Here is a 21,978-nt window from a genome sequence, read left to right on the forward strand (position 1 = left end):
AGTTTGGGGGAAAATGGATACCTGTACAGGTTTGGCTGAGTCTCTTTGCTATCCACCTGAAACTATCACAACATTGCTAATCAGCTATACTCCAATAGAAACTAAAAAGTTATTGGAAAAATTAATGTGGTATAGTTCTAAGCTTATTGGTGGCCAAAATCTGGATGGTGGAGCTTGGGGAATCTTAAAAATTCAGTAGTAGTATCTACTATTCCCTATATGTGGGCTAGCTTTCTGCCTACCTTACACTCCTGATAAGATTAGCAGGGGTCCTTTTCCCCAGATTCTTCAGAGCAAAGCTAAATCCCATGGGTGTCCTCATAAAGACAGAGTGTGAGAAAGAATCTGAGTATAGTCTGAATATACGGAGTAGCAGAACTGATCCCTGCCTTCTATTCCAACTAGCCACAGATTTGAGACCAAAAATAGAGAGCTTATTACCAAAAGTTAGACCCTATAATTTACCAAATCATTTTTGTTCCCTGGACTGTTTTATTTCTCAATCCCACATGTGACACCCTTTTTAAAATGTTTCTTATATGCCTAGGTCTCTTGCATATTCAAATTTCATAACGTATCTGATTTGATCTCTTACTTTCTCATACGGATATACCACCAGCCTCCAGCAGATTCATTAGTTCTTGGCCCTGAAAATATCTCTTTCAGTACAGTCAAGGTTAATATGGAGACAAAGGGAGGTCTCTCAGGAAATGGAGGGACAATCATCACCTTGGAGAAAAGTCCAATCCCTTAGCCATTTCTTCCTACTGTGATTTATCCCCTGTTACCTAACTTAACAGTTTCTCAAATTGGCCACTTCTAATTCTGTAGCATTCATCTGCAACTGAAGACCCTGTCTGACATAAATTTTTCAATACTGGCCTGGTAAGTAGCAAGGAGAATTTTACTGAGAACCCTATAGCCAGTCTTGGTCTGGATGCAACTGTAAATTGAGAAGATTTGTTCATAATACTCTGCCATCTCTGTATGGCTGTGCCAATCTCTCCATTGGGCCAGCCTCAAATCTCCCCTATAACCAAATATCCCATACTCTATCTCTTTAGTAGCCTGCTGCTGCTGCTGCTGCTGCCAAGTCGCTCCAGTCATGTCCAACTCTGTGCGACCCTATAGACAGCAGCCCGTCAGGCTCCACTGTCCCTGGGATTTTCCAGGCAAGAACACTGGAGTGGGTTGCCATGTCCTTCTCCAATGCATGAAAGTGAAAAGTAAAAGTGAAGTCACTCAGTCGTGTCCGACTCTTAGCGACCCCATGGACTGCAGCCTACCAGGCTCCTCCGTCCATGGGATTTTCCAGGCAAAAGTACTGGAGTGGGGTGCCATTGCCTTCTCCGTTAGTAGCCTGAGCCACTTGTATTTCAAATGGCAGGGAACTAAGCTGGTAATGAGTGAAACTTGTCCTCTCCCAGAAAACATCGTTAAGTATTTATACACGTCTTTTGTTGATAATGTCCCCACTTTCAGTTTTGAATCACAGAAATAAATCTATAGAAAGCAAGATTTCAGTATGAGAAAAATGGAACTTATACTTGTCTTTGTAGTAATCTATCAGATATTTGAAGTAAAATATGGATAAAAAATGCCCTAAGTAAAATATTTATAAAAATGAGTGATGTGAGATGTGATTATTAGATACGTGTTTATGACACTGCATTTCTGATGGGTGCAGATGTTTGTTGTGTGCTGCATACTAAGGGAAGTTTCTGAACATCTGAGGAATATGTGTATGTGAAGAGGTAGACTTATTCATTGTCTGCAGATGTGTTTATGGAAAATGATTGAGTCTTTGTATTTACTTGGCTCTGATGGTGTAAAGCAGCAAAAGATTGGTTAAGGGCACTTGCCATTCACAATCTGTGGAGATGAGTGTATGTATGATAACAATATACTAATATGTGGATGTACGGGTGCTTTTGTTCCGCATGTATTTTCATGTGAATATGTGTATACATATCAGTACATATTCAGAAGTGCTTCCATCTTAGGGAATGAGCATTTTGTATATCTCTTCATTGTTGAGTGTTTGCATGAGTATGCATTACATTTTGTTTAAATATCTGCTAATTTAATATGCATCAGCCTCAAAAATACCTCTGTCCATGAATAAACTTTTTTTTACATGAGTATATGAAAGTGTATGTGTTTCCGTATATCAGTATGAATAAACATGTATGAGTGCATATGTATATGTCTGTGTTATGTGTGGGCATGCACATTGATTACCAGATGTGAGTGTCCTTTTGTGTGTGAATAGTGTAAATGGGAGATGATATAAGTGCTTCTTGTATACTTGCTAGGTATGTATGAGAAGACTTTCACAATTCTGAAAAGTTCAGCTGGTAAAGAATTCGCCTGCAATATGGGAGACCTGGGTTCAACCCCTGGGTTGGAAAGATACCCTGGAGAAGGGAACAGCTTCCCACTCCAGTATTCTGGCCTGGAGAATTCCATGGACTATATATAAAGTCCATGGGGTGGCAAAGAGTCGAACACGACTGAGCAACTTTCACTTACTTTCATTCCTCAGTGGATTTGACAAATATGGTGACTTAAATATCCCCACAACAGAAACATGTCCCAAGCACATTTCTACCTTACATCTATCAAGTGTTACCCATTACCTGAACTGTTTTAATGAACAGGGATGTTCCGTAAAATGTATGGTATATATCAGGAAGCTTCATTCTCCTGATTGCAAGCCGTGATACTTGGAAGCTCCATCTAGTGGATAGAGAGGCAGAGAACCCAAGAAACAGGAAGGGAAGGTGTGAACTAGAAATAGGTTGGGAAGAAAGCACTCCACTGCAGGAAAGAATAACATTTTGGAGAAACTTAGTTCTGCATGAGGAGTGGATAGGAAGATTTTGAGAAAGATGATAATTATGGAATAATAAAATCAAGTGGGCATTTCAGAAAGAGTGATCAAATCCAGAAGAAAATTTAGAGAAACAGAATTGCAGAAGTGCAAAATAGTAGTATAAGACTTATGAATCAAATTTATTTGCAGCTTAATATAAACTATTAATAGAAGGGCTCCGTAGGTGGCACAGTGGTAAAGAATTCACCTGCCAATGCAGGAGACACTAGAGATGTGGGTTTGATCCCTTAGTTGTGAAGATCCCCTGGAGGAGGAAATGACAGAAGCCTACTCCAGTATTCCTGCCTGTAAAATCCCATGGACAAAGGAGCCTGGTAGGCTACAGTCCATGGGGTTGCAGACTTGGACACGATTGAGTACACTGAACACCCACAAGTAAGTTAGAAACTGGAATTGCTATAATGAATAAAATAACCAGATTATCTTGAGGAAGTAAGAGTTCATTGAGAAGGAAAGCATAGAAAGAAATATTAATAACTGAGAATGTTGGGAATACCAGACCACCTGACCTGCCTCTTGAGAAACCTATATGCAGGTCAGGAAGCAACAGTTAGAACTGGACATGGAACAACAAACTGGTTCCAGATAGAAAAAGGAGTACATCAAGGCTGTATATTGTCACCCTGCTTATTTAACTTCTATGCAGAGTACATCATGAGAAATGCTGGGCTGGAAGAAACACAAGCTGGAATCAAGATTACCAGGAGAAATATCAATAACCACAGATATGCAGATGACACCACCCTTATGGCAGAAAGTGAAGAGGAACTAAAGAGCCTCTTGATAAAAATGAGAGAGGAGAGTGAAAAAGTCGGCTTAAAGCTCAACATTCAGAAAACGAAGATCATGGCATCTGATCCTGTCACTTGATGGGAAATAGATGGGGAAACAGTGGAAACAGTGTCAGACTTTATTTTTGGGGGCTCCAAAATCACTGCAGATGGTAATTGCAGTTCTGAAATTAAAAGATGCTTACTCCTTGGAAGGAAAGTTATGACCAACCTAGATAGTATATTCAAAAGCAGAGACATTACTTTGCCAACAAAGGTCCATCTAGTCAAGGCTATGGTTTTCCCAGTAGTCATGTATGGATGTGAGAGTTGGACTGTGAAGAAAGCTGAGCACCGAAGAATTGATGCTTTTGAACTGTGGTGTTGGAGAAGACTCTTAAGAGTCCCCTGGACTGCAAGGAGATCCAACCAGTCCATTCTAAAGGAGATCAGTCCTGTGTGTTCTTTGGAAGGACTGATGCTGAAGCTGAAACTCCAGTACTTTGGCCACTTCATGCAAAGAGTTGACTCATTGGAAAAGACTCTGATGGTGGGAGAGATTGGGGGCAGGAGGAGAAGTGGACGACAGAGGATGAGATGGCTGGATGGCATCACTGACCTGACTGATGGACATAAGTTTGAGTGAAGTCCGGGAGTTGGTGATGGACAGGGAGGCCTGGCATGCTGCAATTCATGGGGTCACAAAGAATTGGATACGACTGAGCAACTCAACTGAACTGAACTGAGAATGTTAGAGACTGTATTAGGAAATGTGCCAGAGTGTGACAGGAGAGGGTAAGTAATCTATCCCGGATCCTGGGAGAAAAGGTGGTCTCCAGGGTTCCAGGGGAGAGAGGAACAGTATCTGTGTTGGAACTTCATGATATATATGAGGCATGATGATAGAGAGAGAGAAGAAAATTGCACTTATGTATTGTATTTTTGAAGGTGTGAAAGTCAGTGACATACCTGAGGAGTCCCAGTAGGGCTGGAAGGCTAAAACGGATGAGTAGAAATAGAATTGGATTAAACAGTAAACGTTGTTTGGGGCCAGATGGTAAAGCAGTTTTGGACTCTGTTTTAAAGCAGGAGAAAACCAGATGGATTTGAGGAAAGACATCACAGCCACATTATCAGACAGCAAATTGGAAATAACACTGTGGGATTTGTATGGTGGAAGGATTAAAAAGAAGAATTGGTAGTAGGGAAACCAATGGAGATAATGCAAATATAAGCCTCAGCAAAGACCACAACATTGTTGATGAGTGAATGAATTGGATTAGGGAGAAATATTTGATATGAAACAATGGAGCTTGTTGAGTAATTGACACTCATTTGATAAAAGAATCTATCTGAAAAAATAAAATATTAGGCTTAAGGCCAAAGTCATCTTTGAATTCCTATCCTCCATCCAGTATTAGTCCCTTTTCCACAGCTGTTACTACTCTAATCAAATCAATTGAATGCAAATCCTTCCACAGCTTCTAGGCATTTAAGTACAAATGTAGCTATCAGGGAGACAGTACTTTAAGAGGGTTTTAAACTGATGCCATTGTATAGAAATCACTATACATTTTTTAACTCAACAATATATTTTCTTTCTTAACTATTAAGATTATTACTCACCATGACCATCTCCCTGATTAATTAGTTATCGGAACTAATTAACTGAAGAATTATAAAGAACTCTGCTTTTTTCCTTTTGCAAACAAAAATCTTTTTTATGCCTCCTTATGCAATGAGAGTCGTTCTGTCTGGTTAGTATATCAAAAACTAGAACTGCCAAATAAAGTTCTTATTTTAGTGAGTTCTGCCAAATTGCTCCCAAAAGGGCTACACAGTTTTATAGTCTTGCAGCCTTGATTAAGAGCCAGGCCCTTAATCTTTTCCAGAGTATAATTTTATCAGATTTTATGATTTATTCCATGTGATGGGTAAGAAAAGTTTTATTATTTTGAAAATGTGTGTTATTTTTGTAACCATTGGAACTGATTTTATTGTACATTTGTTCAGTATTTGTATTTATTTTTATAAGAAAAAAATCATATTTTGCCAAATTTGATGTTAGATTACTCATCTCTCTTATTTGTAGTTTTTAAATGTATTTCAAATTCTAAACTTCATTCAGTAATGTAAGCTGCAAATATTGTTCCATTTAGGGACACTCTGTTCCATTGTTCCCCTAATCTTTTAACCTCATATAAAATACCATGGTTATATTAGATTTTGTTGTTGTTGTTGTTGTGGAATTTTTTATTTTAAGATGAATCATGACATCTAACCTCTTAAAATTTTAAGTTGGTAACTGTATGCACAATGTTGTACAGAAGATTTCCAGAACCTGTCATCTTGCATAACTGAAACTTTTTATTCATTAAACAGAATTTTGCCCCTCTCCCAGCAACCACCGTTCTCCTCTTTGTTTCTATGAGTTTGACTACTTATATACTTTGTATAAGTGAAATCATGCAGTATTTGTCCTTCTGTGACAGGCTTATTTCACTTAGCATACTGTCTCCAGGTCCATCCATGTTGTTGTATATAGCAAGTCATCCTTCATTCTTAAGGCTGAATAGCCTTCCTTGTGGGCTTCCCTAATGACCCAGTGGTTAAAAAAAAAATCTGCCTGCTATGCAGGAGACACAGGGTTCCATCCCTGCATCAAGAAAATCCCCTGGAGAAGGAAATGGTTAACTGCTCCAGTATTCTTGCCTGGGAAAACCCATGGACAGAGGAACCTGGCAGGTTACAGTCCACGGGGTCGCAAAAAGTCAGACACGACTCAGTGACTAAATAACAACAATGGAAACAGCCTTCCTTGCGTGTTTACCATATTTTCTTTATTCATTTATCCACTGATTGACATTTAGGTTGTTTCCATATATTGACTATTGTGAATAGTGCTCCAAGGAACATGGGGATGCAGATATCCTTTGAGATTCTGATCTCAATATTTTTGAATGTATACCCCAAAACAGATTTATGGATCATTTAGCAATTTCATTTCTAATTTTTTGAGGAACACTGTACTGTTTTCCTTGGTGACTGCACCATTTCACATTCCCAGTAACAGTGTACAGGGTTTTCAATTTCTTCATATACTTACCAACTCCTATCTTTTTTAAAAAAAATTATAGTCATCTTAACAAGTGTGAGGTTATTATATAATTAAGATTTTATTTACATTTCCTTGATTATTACTGATGTTGAGTATCTTTTCATGTACCTGTTGACCATTTGTATGTAATCTTGGGAGACTCATTTCCCGTTTTTAAAATGGAGTTATTCCTTTTTTTCTGTTGAGCTGTAGAAACTATGTATTTTAGGTATCAGATATATCAGATATATGGTTTAAAAATACCCTCTTCCATTTTATAGGTTACCTTTCTACCCCACTGATTGTTTCCTTCACTACACGGGAGTTTTTCAGTTGACGTAATGCCGCTTTTCAATTTTGCTTTTGTCACATGTGCTTTCAGTGTCATACTCAAGAAATTATCACCAATTCCTATGTCATGAAGCTTTCCCCTTATATTTTCATCTAGTAGTTCCAGGTCTTACGTTTAAATCTCTAAACCTTTGTGAGTTGATTTTTGTTTGTAGTATAAAAACCAAGTACAATTTAATATTTTGTATCTGAATACATTTGTTAAGATCTGATTTGGATTATTTGAATTTAAAATGCTTATGACATCTAAGTAGAGATTTGGGTGAGTAAATATAGAATGATCTGGGGATATATTTATGATTCATCAATTTATAAAATTTAGTTGAAGTCCGGAGGAATGTCACTGAGGAAAAAGGAAATAGCCAAATAAAGATTCTCAAAAATACCAGTGTATAAATTGGATGGGAAAGGGCATGGAGAACTAAGAATATAATTTCTGAGAGGTAGAATTAAAAAGAAAAGAAGTGTTTCATAAGAGCCAAAGCTCATTGAGAAATACATCAGTTTAGGAAATTTAAGTGCCCCTAGATTTAGTAACAAAGAAGTAATGGATGACTAATGAGAGCAGTTAAAGTGAATTGAAATGTGTGTTGAGGCAGCACAGAAGTCAGATTGCCTGGGCCTGGGAGGAGTAGAATACATGTTTAGGGACTTCCCTGGTGGTCCAGTGGCTAACACTCCATACTCACAATGCAGGGAGCCTGGGGTTCAATCCCTGGTCAGAGAACTAGATCCCACATGCTGCAACTAAGATCCTGCATAGCCGAATGTATTTAAAAAAGAAAAAAAGAAAACGTGCTCATAGGAGTATAGACCCCCTTATGGGTGTTTTCCGTTAAAGGAGGGAGGAAATTAGGAAAAAAGGTACAGTGAAAAACAGGGTTGAGGAAAATGGGAAAATAATTTAAAGAGAGAATCAGAGCTTTGTGGACAGCTATAGGAAACGCTCCAAGGCAAGGGATGACTGTGGCATAGATACTAGAATGAGTATGTATATGTGTGCCTGGGGCAGGAGAGGGAGGGCAGGCAGTTTTAGAAAGCCTTATGCAAATGTGTCATAAGGTTAAATAAATCTTTCTCATCCATTTTCAGTTTCCAGAGTTCAAAGTGGTATCCTGAAGTATGTCAACATTCCTCACCCACTCAACTCTGAATGCCAGCACTTCGATGGCCCCCACCTTCCTGTTGGTGGGCCTGCCAGGCCTATCAGCTGTACCTTCCTGGTGGGCAGTACCCCTCATCACTGTCTACCTTCTGTCTGCCCTGGGCAATGGTGCTATCCTCTGGATCATTGCCCTGGAGCCCACATTGCACCGCCCAATGTACTTCTTCCTCTTCCTGCTCAGCGTGTCTGATGTTGGCTTGTCCACAGCCCTGATGCCCACCCTGCTGGGTCTTGCCTTTGCAAATACTCATGCTGTCTCTGCCTCAGCCTGCCTCCTCCAGATGTTCTTTGTCCATGTCTTTTCTGTCATGGAGTCCTCTGTCTTACTCGCCATGGCCTTGGATCGGGCACTGGCCATTTGCTGCCCTCTCCACTACCCAACACTCCTCACCAACGGTGTCATCAGCAAGATCTGTGTGGCCATTGCTTTCCGATGCCTGGGTCTCCACCTGCCCCTGCCATTCCTCCTGGCCCACATGCCTTACTGCCGTCCACAGGTCCTGACCCATTCTTACTGCTTGCACCCGGATATAGCCCGTTTGGCCTGCCCTGGAGGTGGGGGAGCAGTCTACAGCCTCTTTGTGGTCCTGTCTGCCATGGGCTTGGATCCTCTGCTTATTTTATTCTCCTATGGCCTAATTGGCAGGGTGTTGCAAGGTTTGGGATCCTGTGAAAATCGCTGGAAGGCTGGCCAAACCTGTGCTGCCCACCTCTCTGCTGTGCTTCTCTTCTATGTGCCAATGGTCCTCCTGGCTCTCATTGATCGTCTCAGGATGCCAATCCCTCAGCCTGCCCGTACTCTTCTCTCCTATGTCCACTTCCTGCTTCCCCCATTGATAAACCCTATTCTCTATAGTGTCAAGATGAAGGAGATTAGAGAGAGAATCCACAAGAAATTGAAGCCCAGGAAGGTGGGTTGTGCTTAGTGAGAAGGATGTGTCCTCCATATTTGTTGGTTACCTGACACAAAGGTTTCCATGACTGAGAACTCAGTTTATCATGCATAAAATGTCATTCAGGTACACAAAAGTCCATGTACATGGATGTACATTTCTGTCCCTTGAAGTGTTCATGTGCATATTGATGAAAGTTTATGAGCCCTAGAAAAGGGGAGTGGTCTATTGTGAGCCCCTATTAACATCACATCCATGGCCCAGAAACAGTCAGAATCTAAGTCTTGTCACAACCATTCAGGTTGTTAGGAGTGTACGTTTTCTGCATGTCCACCAGAATTCCGTTACCATTATTCTCAAATTTTCATCAATTTTATTAGTGATGAATTTTACTTTACATCAGATTTTCCTAATAGAAACAGTGTCTTTCACATATCTGTAGGCTATTTTGTTTCTTCCTCTATGAATAGTCTCTTCAAATAGCCTTCATCCATTTTTCTACTGGATTGTTTATGGTTTTAAAAACAAATGTGCAAGAAATCCTTCATATAAAATCCTTTTTATACCTTTGCCAATATAATATTTGCCTTTTTCATTATTTAAGCAACCAAATCTCAAGTAAATACAGTTTTACATGATCAAATCCACTTTTATATATCTTTATAATTTTTGTTTTTCATGTGTTGCTTTTAAAACAAGTGTCTGTAACTTGTTCTGCACATATTCTCTTAAGCCTGTTTTAAAAGAACTGTTATAATGACTTTTCTTTCTAAGTCCAATTTTATGTTAACAAGGTAATTATGTACTCGTAGTAGCATCATCTATTACATACATTCTCTTTTTCTCACTGAAATAAAAAACTATGTATGTCATATTTTTGGATTCCCTGGTGGGTCAGATGGTAAAGAATCTACCTGTAGTGCAGGTGAGCTGGTTCGATCCCTGGATTGGGAATATTCCCTGGTAAAGGGAATGGCAACCCACTCCAGGATTCTTGCCTAGAGAATCCCATGAAAAGAGGAGCTTAGAAGACTATAGTCCATGGGGTTGCAAAGACTCAGACATGACTGACTAAGCAGCATATATGTCGTATTTTAGGTGTGTGTATGGATATGGACTTTGCTTTAGAAATCTTCTTATGGAGTATGATATATATATGTGAAAAAGCTGGCTTAAAACTCAACATTCAAAAAATGAAGATCTTGGCATCTGGTCCCTTCACTTCTTGGCAAATAGATGGGGAAACAATGGAAACAGTGAGAGACTTTCTTTCCTTGGGCTCCAAAATCACTGCAGATGGTGACTGCAGCTATGAAATTATAAGACGCTTGCTCTTTGGAAGAAAAGCTATGGCAAACCTAAACAGCATATTAAAAAGCAGAGACACCACTTTGCTGACAAGGGTCTATATAGTCAAAGCTATTGTTTTTCCAGTATCATATATGGATGTGAGAGTTGGACCATAAAGAAGGCTGAGCACTAAAAAATGGATGCTTTCAAACCGTGGTGCTAGAGAAGACTCTTGAGAGTCCCTCAGACAGCAAAGGAGGTCAAACCAGTCAATTTTAAAGGAAATCAACCCTGAATATTCATTGGAAGGACTGATGCTAAAGCTCCAGTACTTTGGCCACCTGATGCAAAGAGCTGACTCTTTGAAAAAGACTCTGATGCTGAGAAAGGGATGACAGAGGATGAGATGGTTGGATGGCATCATCAACTCAATGGACATGAGTTTGAGCAAACTCTAGGAGTCGGTGATGGACAGGGAGGCCTGGTGTGCTGCAGTCCATGGGGTCACAGAGTCGGACAAACCTGAGCAACTGAACAACAATATATATATATGTGTCATATATGTTCACATATCACTGATCTATTAGACCAGCCTCATAGTGTGATTTGGTTAATATGTGGTGTAAAGTGATCCTCTTTCAAAAGCAATGAAAAACTCTGAAATTCTAACAAGAACTACATTTTTAGTAGATTAAATATAAACAAATCAGCATTCATGATTAATTTCCACATCCAACAATTTATGTATTTCATTTATTAAGAACATTTCTACACTTTTCAATAAAATTATTCACTTTATTTAAGTCTATTTCTATGTAGTTTTTAAAATGTATGATTGTGTTGCTATTATAAATAAAACATTACCCCATTTCTCTGTGTGTGTGTGTGTGTGTGTGCTCAGTCATACTCAAGGACTGTAGCCTGCCAGGCTTCTCTCTCCATGGGTTTCCCCAGGCAGGAATACTGGAGTGGGTTGTCATTTCCTTCTCCAGGGGATCTTCCCCACCCAGGAATCAAACCCATGTCTCTCGAGTCTCCTCCATTGGCAGGCAGGTTCTTTACCACTAGCACCACCTAGGAAGCCCTTAATATATAATCACCTTGGGTAGTAAGGAGGAAAACTTTCTGTGGCCTGCACGGGGATTGAACCCAGGACCTCGGTGTTAATAGCACCAAACTCTAATCAACTGAGATAACCGGCCATTTCTATCTCCACATATATATTGCTAGATTTAGAAAAACATTTTTTTATCTTGCATTAGTATGTACTTTACCAAATTATCACAAAATTTTAGGACCATTTTAAAATTTTTGTATTTTATTTGTATTTATTAATAGCATTCATAAGTAAAAATAGATGATAGGTAATGTTCCCCTAATATTCATATAAATTATTTTATTTTCTTATTTTATTAAATTCATTGGAATCTCCAACCTGTTATGAAAGTTTAAGAGTGAACAAAAAATGTTGTTTCTCATTTTATTTAAATGGCATTAGTGTTTCACTTACTGGCACTGCTAGATGGTTGACTGCTAGATCTTTGAATAAACTTTATAACACTTAAATAGTTCATTTATGTTGCATTTTTTAAAAATTTTTAATAAGCTTACTTAATGAATCCTATTGGAGAAGGCAATGGCATCCCACTCCAGTACTCTTTCCTAGAAAATGGATGGAGGAAATGAAAATGCTCCTCCTGCCATGAATGGAGGAGCCTGGTAGGCTGCAGTCCATGGGGTTGCTAAGAGTCAGACACGACTGAGCGATTTCACTTTCACTTTTCACTTTCATGCATTGGAGGAGGAAATGGCAACCCACTCCAGTGTTCTTGCCTGGAGAATCCCAGGGACCGGGGAGCCTGGTGCGCTGCCGTCTATGGGGTTGCACAAAGTTGGATGCGACTGAATCGACTTAGCAGCAGCAGTAGTAGCAATGAATCCTATTAAATGCATTTTCAGCATTCACTAACACAATAATAATTCTCTACTTTAATATGTTGAGCAGTTGAAACATCCTTGTTACTTGTGATTACAGAAGAACACATTTTAAATGAAAAGTGAAAAAATCAAATTTTCAGATCAAATCCATTTAGTAACAAGATAAGAATACACAGTGATATATTAGAACATATTCTAGGAATACAGAAACAGTTTATAGCCTCATATTTTATCAAACTATTCTTTAAGATATACTATATATTCTCTTAGTAAACTAATTAGATGTCAGTCTCTCAATTTCATGGAGAAGGCAATGGCACCCCACTCCAGTACTCTCGCCTGGAAAATCCCATGGACGGAGGAGCCTGGTAGGCTACAGTCCATGGGGTCACAAAGAGTTGGGCACAACTGAGTGACTTCACTTTCACGTTTCACTTTCATACATTGGAGAAGGAAATGGCAACCCACTCCAGTATTCTTGCCTGGAAAGTCCCAAGGACAGAGGAGCCTGGTGGGCTGCCGTCTCTGGGGTCGCACAGAGTCAGACACGACTGATACGACCTAGCAGCAGCAGCAGCAGCAGCTCTCAATTTCATGAATGAGAATACTGAGGGTGAGATTTTAAGAATGCCCCAGGTCTATAAAATTAGTTACTAAACAGAATTTATTTTCAGATTTGCCTTAATTCAAAACCCCTGCTACAAAATACTCTTTTAAAATTATTGAATGGAGAAATAGCTTGGTCTTGAAGAACAATGATGAGGTCTCTGAGACACTTTTTTTTTTTTTCCCCCAAAGCCCATTCTTTCCTCCTCCCTGGAACACCAACCTCCATCTTCCCATTTCTTTACCGAGAGTAGAATGTTGGATATAAAGAATGTGGAGTCACATTGGCCTGGCTGAGTCCTCAGTCCATTATTCCTGAGTGATTTGGCACTAGCTGTTCCATGTTTGTAAAATAGGTGCAATAAGGATTTCATGCAGTCAAGTCTCTATCATAGTGTCAGAATATATAAAATATTCAATAAATGATAGTTTTGTGGAATTAATCATGAAAATTAAAATAACTATATTTAAACTTCGTATGAATATTTAATCTGAATAAAGAACTTTACAGTTGGAAGTTTCTTTAAGTTCCTACCACCTCATTGTATACACGAAACTACTGAAAGCATTTGAATGGCCCTTTGTAACTTGGTGGTAGATGAGCTAAATGCAGAATCACTGACTGCCTCCATGTTTTTATTACTTTACTAAGAAATGGGACGGAGAAGGCAATGGCACCCCACTCCAGTACTCTTGCCTGAAAAATCCCATGGATGGAGGAGCCTGGTAGGCTGCAGTCCATGGGGTGGCTAAGAGTTGGACACAACTGAGCAACTTCACTTTCACTTTTCACTTTCACGCATTGGAGAAGGAAATGGCAACCCACTCCAGTGTTCTTGCCTGGAGAATCCCAGGAATGGCAGAGCCTGGTGGGCTGCCGTCTATGGAGTCGCACAGAGTCGGACACGACTGAAGCAACTTAGAGAGAGAGAGAAGAGATGGGAGCAAAGAGCTCTTCATTTCACAGCAGGGCCTCAACTGCTGTCCCCTGGCTCTCACTCTCTCCTCAGCACTGGCCACACCACATCAATCCTGTAACATCTTTGGTTTTCAGGGCTCACTATTACTGTTCATAGCACCGTTCTCTCTCTGAAAATCATTCCACACCAACCTGAATGATAAGTTTCAGGAAGAACTTAAATGTTCTTTGTCCTCTCAACAGCACATATGGGGATAGAGATATTAATAACTTCTGGAACCATAATTTGTTCTCTAATGTTTATTACACTTCTTATGCTAGCCATTTTACCCACACCCTTCCATTAAGACTATTCTTTTAGTTCAAATTGAGATACACCTGCCAAGCATATACAATGGATGAAGTATGTCATCTTGAAGAGACTTTTAAATTTGAATCATTCATAACTCTTTCCTTGTGTAAATTCACAAGGCATCAATGAGAGAGACGTATGAATGTTGATGATGTATATAGGTCTCCATCTTTTGTGCCCCAAGGATTTCCTCCTACACTTTCCCTCCAAATTGGCTTTGGCAAAAGACACACTCTCTAGGTTTCCTTTTCACATTATCCCAGGAAAGTATTTTGTATTTTTCAGTCATTAATGTACACACCAACCACCTAGAATCTTGTTAAAAGACAGATTCTGACTTAGTAGGCTTGAAGAAGGATGAGATCCTATGATTCTTATTATTTCCCAGATGCTGCTGAGGCTTATCAGTGCACCACCCTTTGGTTAGCAAGGAAGAAAACTTACTTAGACAAACCTAATCACATTGGAAAGGATTTAATGTAAATCACAAGGAGGAATCAAATGCCAAGAGGCAAATATAAAGATGCTAAATGGTCCAGAATCTTGCAGAATTCTCCCATTTATAGTTGAACTCCTACTTACAAGCTTCTCTGAGGTTAGATGTCTTCTTTACTCTTTTACCTGAGGATAGATGGCCTCAGTCTCCCCCAACAACAACAACAAGATCACTACCTACTTTATAAATTGTAAGCCTCTTCTTCCTTAATATCAGAAGCTGTGGTGTGTGACATCCATGATAGATATTAATTGATTACTTAATTAATTAACTAATTAAGGACTCTAAAGTAAATGGAAGCAGCTCCTATTTGAAAGAAACATTGTCCTACTCCTGAGACAATTTGATGCAGAGAAAATGGAACTTCCACCTTTGCCTCATCATTTAGACTTCAGACCCAATTTTTCCAATTTTTCCAGAACCTTCACTCTAATCTGCTGAGTTTTTACACAATACAAGATGGGATTCATCAAGGGTGGTACCAGCAAGAATGCATCAGCCATCAGAATCATAGCCACAGGGGGTGTATGCTTGGGAAAGCGATGCATGAGAGCCAAGGTGATGATGGGCACATAGAAGATGAGCACAGCGCAGATGTGGGACACACAGGTGTTAAGAGCTTTAAGCCATTCCCTGTGAGATGCAATACCCAATACAGTCTTCAGAATAAACACATAGGAGACAACAATTAACATACTGTCTGACATCATACAGAGCGCAACAAACAGACCGTAGTAGAAGTTAACTCTATTGTCAGAGCACGCCAGCTTCATGACGTCCTGGTGGAGGCAGTAGGAGTGGGATAACAGGCGTTTATTACAGTATTTGAGTCTCTTTAAAGTGAAAGGGAGGGGAAGAACTAGGAGAATGCTTTTAAAAGCAAATGCTAACCCAATGTGCAAAACTCTGGAGCTAGTAAGGATGGAGCGGTATCTCAGGGGGTTGCAAATTGCTACAAAGCGATCAAAAGACATGATCAGGAGTACCGAGGACTCCATATCTGTGAATCCATGGATGAAAAATTCCTGAGCAATGCAGGCATCAACAGAAATCCCCATGGCATTGAACAAAAAGATCCTCAGCATGGTGGGAAGAGAAGAGAAGGACAGGCCCAGGTCCGATAATGCCAGCATGGAGAGGAAATGGTACATGGGCTCATGCAGAGAAGGCTCTGTCCTGATGACAAATAGAATGGTGCAGTTTCCCAGGATAGCCATGAGGTACATGAGGCAGACAGGCATGGAGATCCAAATGTGCACACCCTCAAGCCCTGGGATCCCAATCAACAGGAATGTGGAGACTGCAGCTTCTGAGGCATTGAGAGGAAGCATCATAAATAGGTCTCTTACATACTGCTCCTGGTAGATAAATAATCAAATTATTATTCTCAGTTATGTTTACTGAATACAACTCACTTTAGTTGTCAGTTAAATTAAACACAGTTCACATTTAGGTATCAAGAAATAATGTTATATAACTTATTCTATATAAAGAAAAATAAGGAGTAAATTTAAATAGATTCATTTTTATCTAAGACCTTTATACCCTTCAAATCTATCTTTATTCCTTATATATTTCTAAACAACTCTATAGAAGTGTGTCTGTGCACGCTAGGTCTCTTCAGTCATGTCCGACTCTTGGCAACCCTATGGACAGTAGCATGTCAGGCTCCTCTGTCCATGGAATTCTCCAGGCAAGAATACTGGAGTAGGTTACCATGCCCTTCTCCAGAGGATCTTCCCAATCCAAGGACTGAACCAGAGGGTCTTCTGTCTCTTTCATTGGCAGGTGGGTTCTTTACCACTAGTGCCATCTAGGAAGCCTATCTATAGAACTAGTAGAGTGCTTTAATAACTTTTCTTTTTTCTTCTTTTTAAGCCACCATGTTTGGAGGCTTATGAATCAAGTAAACTAAATTGTGGAAAATTGTGAAAGAGATGGGAATACCAGACCACCTGACCTTCCTCTTGAGAAATCTGTATGCAGGTCAGGAAGCAACAGTTAGAACTGGACATTGAACAGACTGGTTCCAAATAGGAAAAGGAGTATGTCAAGGCTGGATATTGTCACCCTGCTTATTTAACTTCTATGCAGAGTACATCATGAGAAACTCTGGGCTGGAAGAAGCACAAGCTGGAATCAGGATTGCCGGGAGAAATATCAATAACCACAGATATGCAGATGACACCACCCTTATGGCAGAAAGTGAAGAAGAACTAAAGAGCCTCTTGATGAAAGTGAAAAGGGGTAGTGAAAAAACTGGCTTCAAGCTCAACATTCAGAAAACTAAGATCATGGCATCCGGTCCCATCACTTCATGGAAAATAGATGGGGAAACAATGGAAACAGTGGCTGACTTTATTTTGGGGGGCTCTAAAATCACCGCAGATGGTGACTGCAGCCATGAAATTGAAAGACACTTACTCCTTGGAAGGAAAGTTATGACCAACCTAGATAGCATATTCAAAAGCAGAGACATTACTTTGCCAACAAAGGTCTGTCTGGTCAAGACTATGATTTTTCCAGTAGTCATGTACGGATGTGAGAGTTGGACTATAAAAAAAGCTGAGCACTGAAGAATTGATGCTTTTGAACTGTGATATTGGAGAAGACTCTTGCGAGTCCCTTGGACTGCAAGGGCATTCAACCAGTCCATCCTAAAGGAGATCAGTCCTGGGTGTTCATTGGAGGGACTGATGTTGAAGCTGAAACTCCAATACTTTGGCCACCTCATGCGAAAAGTTGACTCATTTGAAAAGACTCTGATGCTGGGAAAGATTGAGGGCAGGAGGAGAAGGGGAGGACAACAGAGGTGGTTCGATGGCGTCACTGACTCAATGGACATGAGTTTGGATGAACTCCAGGTGTTGGTGAGGGACAGGGAGGCCTGGCGTGCTGTGGTTCATGGGGTCGCAAAGAGTCAGACATGACTGAGTGACTGAACTGAATTGAAAACTAAATTGGAATATATTGCAATCTGGAAAAGCTATAACATCATGGATGTGGTCAATGGTCATGTACTCAAACAAACCACAGATGTTATAGTAACAGGAGTTAAAGGAGACCTAAATCTTATAGTACTGTTCATGGAACATGTGTACGAAAATATAAAATCAATCTACCACAGTCCTGAGTGTGCACTGTGTCTCAGCCTTTCAGGTGTGGTTAGTGTTCCCTTGGCATGCAGCACGTACCACAGTCGTTATTTGTTGTTGCCTAAAACCTCACATCCTCTCATGCAATTGCTATTGGTCCTGCTCGTAAAAGCCACAGATACTGCTCTTTTCTCCCTCTTCCAAGTTCTTTTCCCATTGTTCTTGGCTTTTCTGTGAATGCCCTTAGATTGGTGACTTGAAACTCAGGTTCTTATCTCTGCTATTTAGACTTGGCCCTGCTCACACCCCTGGCATCAGCATCACCAAAACCTTGGGTGACTCTCCTTTTAACAACTCTACACCAGAGAAGCCCTAGTGGTGCAGCTGACAGTCTGTCTTTGTGGGTGAATGAAATTCAGAGCCAGAGAAAAAAAGATAACCCCTTGTCCATTCTTACTCAATGAGTCCCTTCAAAATGGGTCATTTCCAAAGTTCCATGTCTGAGGTTTTTATTGACAAGCTTCCAACCTAATTCAGGTAACTAAATAAATGAGCTACTGTTGATACTATCATTTTTTCAACTCTTCATAATGCAAATACAAAGATGTACCCTGTCCCACATATAGACCCTAATCTTTTCAGCCATCAACACTGTCCCAAACATAGCTTGATCCCTTGGCTGGAGAGCCTATGAAACATGTTTATCTCTAGCCCTCTGAAAGGTATTGGGTTGATACCTATAAATTGCAGAGTTTTCCTTGGAAAACATAAAATCATCTTAAGGAAGTTTAGTTTGAGTCTTCAGGACACCTACCAGGCTCCTGGTTACCTTATCCCAGAACAAGGGTGGCAAGGTTTCAGATTATTCAGGTTCGGCGGCTTCTTTGCTCCAGCGCCTGCTGGGAATTGCATCCTTTTTTATGCTCTCATATACATCTCTAGGAAGCACAGGCACATCCTCATGAGAATGAACAGATACTATGCCCCTGGGAATACTGACTTCACTCGCTTGATCACTGTCTGTCAGTAATAACCTCTCCTAAGAAAATGCAGATAGCAAGTTTCTGTCTCACAGTCAGATTTAACTCCTGTGACCCTGTTCCCACATCAGATGCAGGCTTTGGGAATGCCAGTCTCAGATGTTGGTAAGGCAGCCCATATCCAGCTCTAGCTCCAAGATAAAGTATGTACCTTAGCAAACTCAATGTGAGACTATTACAGACCTTATGTAGAGTCCTGTCCACAAAACTCTATTTGGTCATCACAATGTTTAATTTTAGTTTTAATGCTAATGCATTTAAGTAGCTTATGAACTCTCAAATTTATCACAGATCCCCCCTTTTTTCATTGTCTTTACATTTACTGGCAACCAAAGGCATTTAATCTCACAGAGCAGAAAGCCAAGGGTCACAAGTAGTCCTGGTATCTTGGACCCTCAAATTTAGAAGAGAAAATCAATTTTTATCAAGCCCTCAACTTTGAAGATTGAAAGTAAATAAAAGGTGTAATTTTGATAATATTTTATGGGATGACATGATTTTTCAGGCAGAGAGTAGAAAATAAGATCTAGTAAAACATCTTACTCTTGAAAAAGTAAGAAGAGATAAATGAATCGGTTTTGATGAGCCAACAATGATGACCCTGTCTCCAGGTTAGTAGAAGAGGGAATGTGCTGGGGATGGGGCTACAGTCATCAAATCAGATCAGGAAGGAAATTGAAGAAAAGATGCCTATAGACTAGTAATCTTGGTTTTCCACTCCCCTCCAAAAATGCTTACTCCAGTTAAAGTACTAAATAAAGTAATATAAATGTCTAACCTTGATATACATATCACTCTAGGATCATAATGCAATTATACAGCTCAAGTTCAACTATGTTACTTCTTCCCATCACTTTTTGTCAGGTATCTGCATTGTTTTGAGTTGAAAATCCATTGGTGTCCAGGTAACAAAATGGGATCAGGAGGAAAAGCAGCTGGAACCAAAAAAAAAGAAAAAAATGTGTTTTGTTTACTTGTTTGTTTTTTCAGGAAGGAAGGCAGGAGAAATCTGGACCTATAGGGTCTATATTTAAGTAAAAGGTACATTTATCTAAGTAAATTTAGGTAAAGTCAGGTAAAATATGAAATAAAATATATTATTTTCTTCTTCCAATTCAAATTGCTGCCTAATCTCTGCCACTTTCATTTATTTTCCCCTTGTTCCTTTTTTTCTTATTGTTAATATTATTATTTTAACGGAAAAGGCCATGAATTTAACAACAAATATTTTTGATAAAAGGGATTGCTCTGAGGGGTCTTTCTGAGACCACTTCTGTCTACATCATGTACTCATTGCACTTTCCCCATTGCCCCGGAGCTACTTTCATTCTTTTTAAAGCATGTTGCCTATGAAAACCTTTTTCTGGATCATTTTTCTTCTCTGAGGTTTAAAATATAAAGGAACAGAGTTTATAACTATATGACCCTAACTGACTTATAGGGCTTCCCTGGTGACTTAGTGATAAAGAATCTTCCTGCCAATACAGGAGACAAGGGTTTGATCCCTGGGTCAGGAAGATCCACTGGAGGAGGAAATGGCAACCCACTCCATTATTTTTGCCTGGAAAATCCCATGGAAAGAGGAGCCTGGAGGGCTCATACAGGACTGAGCAACAAAACAACAATTAACTTATGGGGATTTAAACGGGCAATACAACTTGCACAAAAAAAAAAAAAAAAAACGATTAAGGGTAACTTTACAGTACAACAGGCAGGATGGCCCAAACCTTACTCTGAGACAACCAAATCTTTCAACCTACGAACTCTCCAGGCTAGAATATCACGGTCTGAGTTTTCCTTAAAAGTCAGTTTTTTACAGTGTACCATTCAAATCATTCAGCCTCATTGTCTAGTCACTGGTGCAGTAAGCAGCCCCATCATTCATTTATTTCACACAGAGAAAACAAGATATTAGACAGCTTTAGGCCTGCACCATGCACCTCTTGCTTCTTGCCCCAGGGCTGACACTGAGGAGTGAGACTTTCACAAGTAGTATTAGGTGTTCATGCTGCAGTCCATAAGGTCACAAAGAGTCATACATGACTGAGTGACTGAGCTGAACTGAACTAGGTGTTCATGAGGGCTTCCTTGGTGGCTCAGCAGTAAAGACTCTGCCTGCTAATGCAGGAGATGCAGGTTTGATCCCTGGGTCCAGAAGATCCCCTGGAGAAGGAAATGGCAACCCACTCCAGTATTCTTGCCTGGGAAATCCCATGGACAGAGGAGCCTGGAAGGCTATAGCCCATGGGGTCACAAAAGAGTTTAACACAACTTAGCAACTAAACCACAACAATAACTAAGTGTTCATGAATCTGCAACCCAGAAGTACGGGACAATCAACAACAAATAGGGTCAGTTTTGACCAAATAGGATCCAATGGAGAAATCTTCCCCACTTTATTTTCCTGGATAGAGTATCATAAGGCTTATTTGATAAGGCTTCAGAGATGGATCTGCAGGATTTGCAATAGTCACCCATAATGGTATCTGGCTTATTACTGATTCATCATCTCTCAGCTCCAGATTTCTTTTTGCCTGCTCCTTGATGATGGTGTTGGATTCCGTGACTATTTCTCTTCTGTCACTTGGCACAATGTTAAGACTTGTCACTAGAGGGTGGTAGGAGAACACCAGAGCAAGAGGGGTTTCTCTCCCTGCTTTCTGTGTTGCTTTCAGGCCAGACTCACAGAACATGTCAGTTCCCCATTGCCTGGCACCGTGCGGTTTCTTCAGTGCTCAGCTCCAGCAGTGCATAGCTCCCTCCAGCATTCACACACTGAGCTTGTTCTCCAGCTCTTCATTGGAACAGCAGGGGTATAACCAGGGGCCCAGCCAGAATGGACCAGCACCCCAGCTGAAACAGCTTCCCTACATCTTCTCATTAGCCTTGGCTATGTGGCTGTACATTGATTTAGTACAGGGTGAGCTGTCTAACAACCTGGCCACCGAAACCTCCTCCCAGAAAGGCAGCCTGGAACTACCTCAGGCTGAGCCTTAGGCAGCCTCCCCATATTCTAGTTCAAGTGGCACCTAACAGTTATAGGCTTCTCTGGCATCTAGAGTTCGGAGTG

The 21,978-nt window shown here is 40.1% G+C and overlaps 3 protein-coding genes across 3 annotated transcripts in view; 2 read left to right on the forward strand and 1 right to left on the reverse strand.

Annotated features, from left to right (window-relative positions):
- Positions 1-21,978, forward strand: part of LOC133226772 (olfactory receptor 51F1-like) — a 460,311-nt gene that overhangs the window by 329,109 nt on the left and 109,224 nt on the right. The window lies entirely within an intron of this gene.
- Positions 7,350-9,337, forward strand: LOC133261360 (olfactory receptor 51S1-like). The gene has a single exon (XM_061439853.1). The coding sequence runs from the start codon at positions 8,237-8,239 to the stop codon at positions 9,203-9,205; it is 969 nt and encodes a 322-aa protein (XP_061295837.1). The 5' UTR covers positions 7,350-8,236; the 3' UTR covers positions 9,206-9,337.
- On the reverse strand, positions 15,007-21,601 carry LOC133261566 (olfactory receptor 51A7-like). Its single transcript, XM_061440022.1, has 2 exons — positions 21,407-21,601; positions 15,007-16,131 (listed from the first exon to the last, which is right to left on the reverse strand). The coding sequence occupies exons 1-2, from the start codon at positions 21,599-21,601 to the stop codon at positions 15,154-15,156; spliced, it is 1,173 nt and encodes a 390-aa protein (XP_061296006.1). The 3' UTR covers positions 15,007-15,153.

This window comes from Bos javanicus, chromosome 15 (assembly GCF_032452875.1).
Source record: "Bos javanicus breed banteng chromosome 15, ARS-OSU_banteng_1.0, whole genome shotgun sequence".
NCBI lineage: Eukaryota > Metazoa > Chordata > Mammalia > Artiodactyla > Bovidae > Bos > Bos javanicus.

What these genes read in the sequence shown, in the direction of transcription:
- LOC133261360 (XM_061439853.1), top strand. Translation starts at nt 8,237, where the DNA reads ATGTCAACATTCCTCACCCACTCAACTCTGAATGCCAGCACTTCGATG.
- LOC133261566 (XM_061440022.1), bottom strand. Translation starts at nt 21,601, where the DNA reads ATGTTCTGTGAGTCTGGCCTGAAAGCAACACAGAAAGCAGGGAGAGAA. An exon ending in AGCTGAGAGATGATGAATCA is followed by an intron (nt 16,132 to 21,406) that starts GTAATAAGCCAG and finishes TTTATCTACCAG; the next exon opens with GAGCAGTATGTAAGAGACCT.